Raw genomic sequence first — 8,143 nt, forward strand, 5'->3', positions numbered from 1 at the left:
GGCAACCAGTCCTCGGAGAGTCACTTCCGGGTGATCCGGAAGGTGTTCTCAGATACTTTTTCCTTCCCTCCTTCCCCTGCCGTCCGTGCTCATTGGCGCCTGGTAAGTAGTTTACACCTGGCGATCCTTGGGACCAAACCTGGGGGGAGGGGGCGATGTGTGGGACTCAGTGCCGGGTGCGGACACTCCAGCTCTCCTCTGGCTCGCAGCTGGAAATCCCTGCCTTGCGCCAGCTGCGTGTGCCCCACACCTGCCTGCCTTCACTGCCAGCTGGGAAGCCGAGACTCCCCGGCCATCCCACAGGGCGCCCCCCACCCGTGCACACACCTGCTGCGGTCGTGATGCATCCCGCCGCAGCTGCGAGACTCAGCACCCTCCACGCCGCGGCAGGTGCAAGGGTTTACCACGCCCCCTGCCTCACCCGCCTCGGAATTTTCATCATCGAGTTGGGACTGGAGAAAAATTATGTGGGCCTACGTGCAGACGTCCCCTCTTCTACACTCCTCTCGGGGAGGCTAAGGCCTTCCTAAAGACGTAGCTCTGTTTCCTAGCCTGGTGTGTTTGGGGATGCACTGGAGCTTCCGTGTCCCTTCCCACACTTTCCCCCCTGCCCTACCCCCATTTCTCAACTCGGAAAAGCTGTTGAGTGTACAGCCAGGCTTAAGTTGCTGCCATTTGATTGCATCATGGGAGATTCTTGGGAACAGAGTGGCTGTCTCCAAGCTTTGGCCAGTAGAAATCGGCTTTCCGTGGGCTAGGAGGATAGAGCCTCAGTTCTGGATTTGCATGTGACAGCTGCCTGGCCCAACCTCAGACAGAAAGGCCACACTCAAGCTATGCTTCATGGACTCCGGGGGCATCTTGAAGGCATTTCCCAAGCGGAAGAAAATTCATTCCAATTCATCATCAAAAGCCTTGGTGAAGATTCCCAAAAGAGAAGAAGGCACAGCAGCAGCAGGAGGTGAGCAGACCCTAGGAACTCTGCCTTCTGCCTCTAGTCAGCCTTCATCAGGGGATCTGGAAACAGGGTAGAATGATTCTCCCTGCCCAGGGGCTGCAACTCTGTTTGTACCCACCTGGCGTAAAGCTTGGCTCTGTTGGACAGGCCAACTTGCTGCCTTCACATCTTCCCTAGCCCGAGACCTGTATCAGAAATGGCCACTAAAACCCGTTGCTTTCTGTGGGCAGCCCTAGGCGGGGCAGGACAGAATTTCCAGTTCCTTCCCCAAGCTTGCAGTAGCTGGCAGAATCTTTGAGAAAGATTTAAGGAGGACATGATTAGAACAGCCAGGGACAAGAGGCAAGCAGTATGGGCTTTTGTTGAAACAAAAGATGGTGAAATCGTGAGGGAGAGGAGGCATGTATTCTCTAATTCGTTCAGCAGATATGCATGGGTTGTGCAGTGTGCCAGGCACTCTTTGAGCTTGTAAGACAACAGCCTTGCCCTTGGTCCGGTGTTGTGCAGTGCACTGAGCCACCACTCGTATTGCTGGCATCTCATGGGCGCCAGTTTGAGTCCTGGCTGTTCCACTTCTGACCCAGATCTCTGCTGTGTGCCTGGGAAAGCAGTGGAAGATGACCCAAGTCTTTGGGGGGGGTTCTGCCACCACCTGGGAGATGCAGGTGGAGTTCTGAACCCCTTGCTCCAATCTGGTCCAGCCCTGGCCATTACGGTCATTTAGGGAGTGAACTGGAGCTGATGGAGCCTCTTTCTTGCTCTTTCTCTTTCTAACTCTACTTAAAAAAAAATCCCTACCTTTTGCATTTATGTGCTGAGAAGCAATTTGTAGGGTGCTGTGGTTAGGTCCCTGGGACTTAACTTTTGATTGTTCTGGGAGGGGGAGATGAAATGGCTGGTTCAGACCCTTTCTGAAGGGGATGACAGCTGGCATCCGGGTGTCCTCTCCACAGAGTGGCTCCATCCCCTGCGGGTCCATGTTGTGCCCACCGGCATTGGACGAGCCCGCGCAGAGCTCTTTGAGAAGCAGATTGTTCAGCATGGTGGACAGGTGTGTCCTGCTCAGGCCCCGGGCATCACGCACATCGTGGTGGATGAGGACATGGACTACGAGCGGGCCCTCCGCCTCCTGAGGCTGCCCCGACTGCCCACGGGAGCTCAGCTGGTGAGGTCAGCCTGGCTGAGCTCTTGCCTACAGGAAAGGAGGCTGGTGGACACGGCTGGATTCTGTGTCTTCATCCCTAGCAGGTGTGCTGGCTACAGGCTCTCTCTCATGTTGCCTGGCAAACATCTACAGCTCTCTTGAGTCACTCACAACTATTATTTTCTTAAGTAGATATGTTTGGAAACTAAGGGCTCAGTGTGGAGAGAACTACGGGGAAAGGAAAGACGAAACCTTTGGTGTCTTATCCTGCCCTGCTGCATCTCTGCAGATACCTGGACCAAGCACCAGCCAGCAAGGCAGATCAAGACTCATCGACTCCCCCTAGCACCCACAGGGCTCTGCCTGAGACAGTGCTCTCTCCTCCCCCTCCTCCCACCAGACCCGTATCTCCGCCCCAAAAAGCAGAGAAAGCACCAAGCACTCAAGCCACCCAGGTCAGCTCCTACAGCTTCTTTTTCCCGGGAACCAGATCACAGAATAAAGGGGGGGGGATTACCAGTAGGGGGGTTGGCACTGTGGCAGGTGAATCCTCACTTGTGATGCCAGCATCCCATGACAGTGCCAGTTTGAGGCTCAGCTGCTCTGCTTCCAGTCTGGCTTCTTGCTCCTGTCCCTGTGAAGGCAGCAGCAGCAGATGGCCCAAGTACTCAGGTTCTGCCTCAGGTGCAAGACCAGGATGGAGTTCCTGGCTACTGGCCTTGGCTTTGGCCTGGCCCAACCCTGTGCTCTCTTTGATTGGGAAGTCATTTTGTTCATCCCAGCACTCGTCAACCTTACATTCACCCAGGCTCTATCTGTCGCATGCCGTGGGGGCCCTGGGGCTAGGCACTCAGGGAAGCTGCAAGGTACATGCCCCACACTGACAATCTGATCACCAAGACCCAGCCTCACTTTTGCATCTGGTATAGAGGCCCTGCCCGCCCTCTCCCTCACACAATGACAACCTCTACCTTCAAGATGGAGCCCCTGATGGAGGGCAAGAATTTAAAACTTTTCTCCTTCTCTACCTCAAGCCTGTCTCTGATGACGAAGCCAGTGATGGGGAGGAGCCCCAGGTTAGCGAAGCTGATCTGGAAGCCCTGATCACCGGCCACTACCCCAGCCACCCGGAGGGAGATGCGGAGCCTGGCCCAGCCCCAGAGGCCCTGGGGAAGTGGGTCTGTGCCCAGCCCTCCAGCCAGAAGGCAACCAACCACAACTCCCATGTCACAGAGAAACTGCAAGTGTTGGCCAAAGCCTATAGTGTCCAAGGGGACAAATGGCGGGCTCTGGGCTATGCCAAAGCCATCAACGCCCTCAAGAGCTTCCACAAGCCTGTCACCTCCTATCAGGTACCTGGGAGCCAAGGTGGCAGGGGTTGGGGGTGGGGGCTCCAGGGGCCCTAGTCACCTGTGGGGATCAACTGTAGTGGTCAGGATTTTGCAAGGTGTGGGATTTGCACACATAAGACAAAACAGAAGATTGATAAAAAGAACATGGCAATGTCTTCATCATTTTTGGTGACAGTAATAGGTACGGGGTAGGGGAGGGGCCTTGGTACTATCCTGTTCTCTTTACATTTGAATTTGTTACCTAATAAAATGGTTTTGTTTTGGTTTTGAAGTTTGGAGTCCAACAGACCAGAGTTTGGATGCTGATTGCCATCATTCATTAACTGTCCTTTAAGCCATGTTTCTTAAACTCTGAGCAGCCATTCATGATCCACAGAAAGGACGTAATAATAGTAACCCATTCATGGCCTTCTTATAAGGGCAGACTGAGGAGATCCCTAGAGCCCACGTGCCCAGAGCCCAAGCCCGCAAGGCTGGTCCATTCTGACAATCAGGGGTCATCAGTGCTCCAGCTCCCTCTGGGAACCCAGAGACAAAGTTACTTGGCCCCATTCCTTCAACTGTTCATGCTTGGCTGGGCCATGCCTCCATGCAGTCATACAGTTGCCCACCGTCCAGGCTGGCTTTGCCACAGACACGAGTCAATGGCATGAGTCAGCTTTCCCCATGCTGGCTCCATCCATCCCTACCTCCCCTCTGCCTCTCGCTCCTCCAGGAAGCCTGCAGTATCCCTGGGATCGGGAAGCGGATGGCTGAAAAGGTCGTAGAGATCCTGGAGAGTGGCCACCTGCGGAAGCTGGATCACATCAGTGAGAGCGTGCCCATCCTGGAGCTCTTCTCCAACATCTGGGGGGCCGGAAGCAAGACTGCCCAGATGTGGTACCAACAGGTCACACTCCAGCCAGCACCCCATCCCCTGGCTTCCTTACCCTGTGCTCAGAGGGCAATAAACCCAGACTAGAGAGAGAGACACTTCTCCTGGGCTCCCAAGGTGGTTCCCCAGACCACAAGAGCCTTTCCAAAGAGACCAGGCCTCGGGGCTGCATTGCATAACAGTAGTTCCCAAAGCTGGCCATGCCCACAATCACCCAGAGAGTGTGGTATATGCTGGCCCCATCAAGAGCCAGTTTTGAGGATTATGTTAGGCCTGGATAGGGTCATGTTTCCTCTAGCCCCAACCTCACCCAAGTCCCACTGGGTGGTCCTGCTTTCACCATCCATGGGGCATGGGGCGATTGAAGCCTCTCCATCTACCCTGGATCCTCACAGTTCCCTCCCCTCCCCTCCATCTGGTGGTTGTTTCCAGGGTTTCCGGAGCCTGGAAGATATCCGCAGCCAGGCTTCCCTGACTGCCCAGCAGGCCATTGGCCTGAAGCATTACGACGACTTCTTAGAACGCATGCCCAGGGAAGAGGCCGCAGAGATCGAGCAGACGGTAAGCAGGTGTCATGGAGCAGGGAGGAAGGGCAGGCCCTGCTACAATGTTTTGACTCCAGATCCCATTGCTGGAAACTGGGCAAAGAGCTGGCTGAGAGCGAGGCTGTGGGGCCAGGAGAAAGGGCAGGTGCCCGTGAGGAAGAGCTCCAGGGCAGCCCCCGGCCCAGCATTCCAGGCAGAGGGCCGGGTCGGGACTGGAGTAGGAGTAGATGTTTGGATGGGATGAGGCCCAGGTCCCTGCCATGTGAATTCCCAGCGGATCCTGGAGTTAGGGCAGGGCGGGGTTGTAGTGTTCCAGGGAAGGGTTCTTATAGGTTATTTCCTTCACAGACTTCTTTGGGAATCTTGTGGAAACCATGGGCTCTTTCACCTCAGGGGCACCAAGGTGGAGCATTTTGTTTCAGAACACGTGGATCTTCCCAAGCCCACTGAGGACAGTTCAGGGTGTAGGTCAGAGTTACTAATGGAACACAGTGCCAGTTGGACCAGCCTTGGGGTGAGAAGGAAGCTGGATACAGATTGAGTTAAGGCCAGGCCTCAGCGGGGTGTTCCCTGTGTTGGTTGCTTTTGAGTCAAGATTTGTGGTTGTCTAAGAGGTACTACCAAGTAAAGATTCAGGGTTAGATTTAATGTTGGGTTAGATGGAATTTATCTAAAACCTAGATTCAGGCACATTAGAATCCACTTGGGGCCAGATGTGTCATTTATCCGACTGCCTTTGGGGTTAGGGATGCTCACGGTAGACAGGCCTTGCCCTGTAGTCGAAGGTGCTTATGGGGTGGGAGACTCGGTCCAGCTAAGCTGAAGTCAGCTGCCACCTCCGCTCTAGGCCCTTTGTCTCCCTGTCACTGGGCTGGGGGCCTCATGGTGACACCGTCACTCAGCCACGGTGTTCGGGCACAGAGAATGCCCCAGCCAGCCACCTGGCCTCCCATGCTCCTCACTCAGGCTTCCAGCTGCAGGAGTTTGATGGGATTACGCATCTGGGCCTCCTCCTCCTATTCTCTTGCTCCAGGAGGCCGCCAGGGCATTAAATGCTCTGTCAGGAGAACTGAGGTGTCCTGGCTGCCAGTGTCCAAGGCCTGCGAAGGCCATCTGCATTTGAAAGGCCCCCGTATCTCTGGGCTGATGCTAATGGGTTTATTTCTGCTGGGGAGGAAGATCCTTCAACTGACAGCTGCCTCCCCTCCAATGGAGAATGCGGGCACTGGCTCGCTCTCTCTCCCCACACCCACAGGTGCAGTCATATTTCTAGGCTCCATTTTTGCCCAGACTTGGGCCCCGGGCACACTGCCGGCCACCAGCTCAAGCCATAAACCCCAACTCACACACTGTCTAGCTCCAGCTCCCCAGTATCTGGGGCCGCTGAAGCCTGTGTCCTGGGAGCACGGGTATGGAGTGGGGCAGGGTGAAAGGAGCGGAGTTCCCAGAGACTTAGCCTATGTCTTCTCTTGGGCTGCCTGGAGCTTTCTCCCTCTTCTGTCCCTGTGCCTGGAGTCCAATGTCGGCCTCATGGGAAAGGGATGCCCTCCAGGGACTAAGTCCCTCACTCCTACTGCCCTTGCCCAGGTCCGGGAAGCTGCACAAGCCTTCAACCCCGGGCTGCTGTGTGTGGCATGCGGCTCGTACCGGCGAGGCAAGGCCACCTGTGGGGACGTAGACGTTCTCATCACTCACCCCGACGGTCGGGCCCACCAGGGCATCTTTAGTCGCCTCCTTGACAGCCTTCGGCAGCAAGGTAGAGTCTGGCTTGGGGGAGCACAGCCCAGGGGCAGGGAGGACTTCCGAGGCACAATCTTGGGGCAGGAAGCAGGTACCTGGCCGGGGTCATTGCCAGGAGATGGGAAGTGGCCCCACGTCCTTCCCATAAAGCTGGAGGAGCTAGGACAAGGGCAGGGTCACCCGGCATGGAAATGGATAAGCCAGGACCCGAGCCCAGATCCGCTCAGGCTGGCTCCTGCCTTCCTAGCAGCCCACTGTATTGGCCAGGGTTCCTCACAGATGACCTGGTGAGCCAAGAAGAAAATGGACTGCAACAGAAGTACCTGGGTGTGTGTCGGCTCCCGGGCCCTGGGCGGCGGCACCGAAGGCTGGACATCATCGTGGTACCCTACAGTGAGTTTGCCTGTGCCCTGCTCTACTTCACCGGCTCTGCCCACTTCAACCGGTCCATGCGAGCCTTGGCCAAAACCAAGGGCATGAGCTTGTCAGAGCATGCCCTCAGCACAGCTGTGGTCCGGAACAGCCAAGGTGTCAAGGTGGCACCTGGCCAGATGCTTCCCACTCCCACAGAGAAGGATGTCTTCAGACTCTTAGGGCTGCCTTACCGAGAACCAGCTGAGCGGGACTGGTGACTCCCTGGTGCCCACCCCGGCAGGGCTCGCCTCAGCTGGCCATTTGAGTTCCCAGCTGTTCTCTGCAGCCCTGAGCTTGGGGCTTCCAGGACCTACCCAGCCCTCTCCTGGTAGGGTTGGCACAGTCCTTGCCCCATTTGAAACAGCAGCAGGTGGCTGATTTGAAGCCAGCTTTCTGTGCTGACAGTCCCGGCATCACCCTATCCTCAGTGGTCCCAGTTGCTGAGGACAGGAGGGGAGCAGCTGGGGCCCCAGCATCGTGCAGGACCCTCTGGAGCTCAGAGTGAGCCATTCCTTCCACTCTCCCCTACTTCCTGTGCAGCTGGAGCTGCTGGGAAGGGGGCACCCTTGGCTTGATGAGGACAGCATTGGGAGGTCCAGGGACCCAGTAAAGTGCATTGGATGTTGAACCTGCCTGGTGTCTGTCAATTGCTACATACCCTGCCTAGCCAGGGATGGGACCAGGAACTGAATGCAGACAGCCCAGAGAAGCTGCAGTCACCCTCCCCATCGCCAACCCCACCAGCGTGCCCGGGGCCGCTTCTGAACTCCAAGGGGACAGGGAAGGGGTGGGTGGTGAAAGGGAGAAATACGGGGGTGGACATTTGGGCCTGGTGGCTAAGACAAAGGTCAAAAGATGCCTGTGTCCCGGTCCGAGTGCCTGGCCATGTCTTTTCCGCTAGCGCAGATGCTTGGGGAACAGGTGATGGCTCCTGTGCTGGGGTTCCCACCACCCCTCTGGAGAGCCCTGCAGAACTGCTGGCTAGTACAGCCCGCGCTGTTAACAGGCTTTTGGGAAGTGAACAAATAACGTGCTCTGTCTCTCAAAGAAAAACAAAAGGAAAGTTGGAGGGTTGGGGGAGGATCTGACCCTCATCATCACCTGTGGGCCCCTTCC

At 56.3% G+C, this 8,143-nt stretch overlaps 1 protein-coding gene across 1 annotated transcript; it reads left to right on the top strand.

Moving 5' to 3' along the window:
* Positions 1 to 63: 63 nt before the first annotated feature.
* POLL (DNA polymerase lambda) lies at positions 64 to 7,741 on the top strand. The gene is made up of 9 exons (XM_040992276.1): positions 64 to 102; positions 796 to 961; positions 1,912 to 2,128; positions 2,392 to 2,557; positions 3,137 to 3,454; positions 4,170 to 4,343; positions 4,761 to 4,889; positions 6,461 to 6,629; positions 6,881 to 7,741. The coding sequence occupies exons 2-9, from the start codon at positions 844 to 846 to the stop codon at positions 7,243 to 7,245; spliced, it is 1,656 nt and encodes a 551-aa protein (XP_040848210.1). The 5' UTR covers positions 64 to 102; positions 796 to 843; the 3' UTR covers positions 7,246 to 7,741.
* Positions 7,742 to 8,143: the final 402 nt, after the last annotated feature.

Source organism: Ochotona curzoniae, unplaced genomic scaffold (assembly GCF_017591425.1).
Source record: "Ochotona curzoniae isolate NIBS_2020 unplaced genomic scaffold, NIBS_Ocur_1.0 contig_66, whole genome shotgun sequence".
NCBI lineage: Eukaryota > Metazoa > Chordata > Mammalia > Lagomorpha > Ochotonidae > Ochotona > Ochotona curzoniae.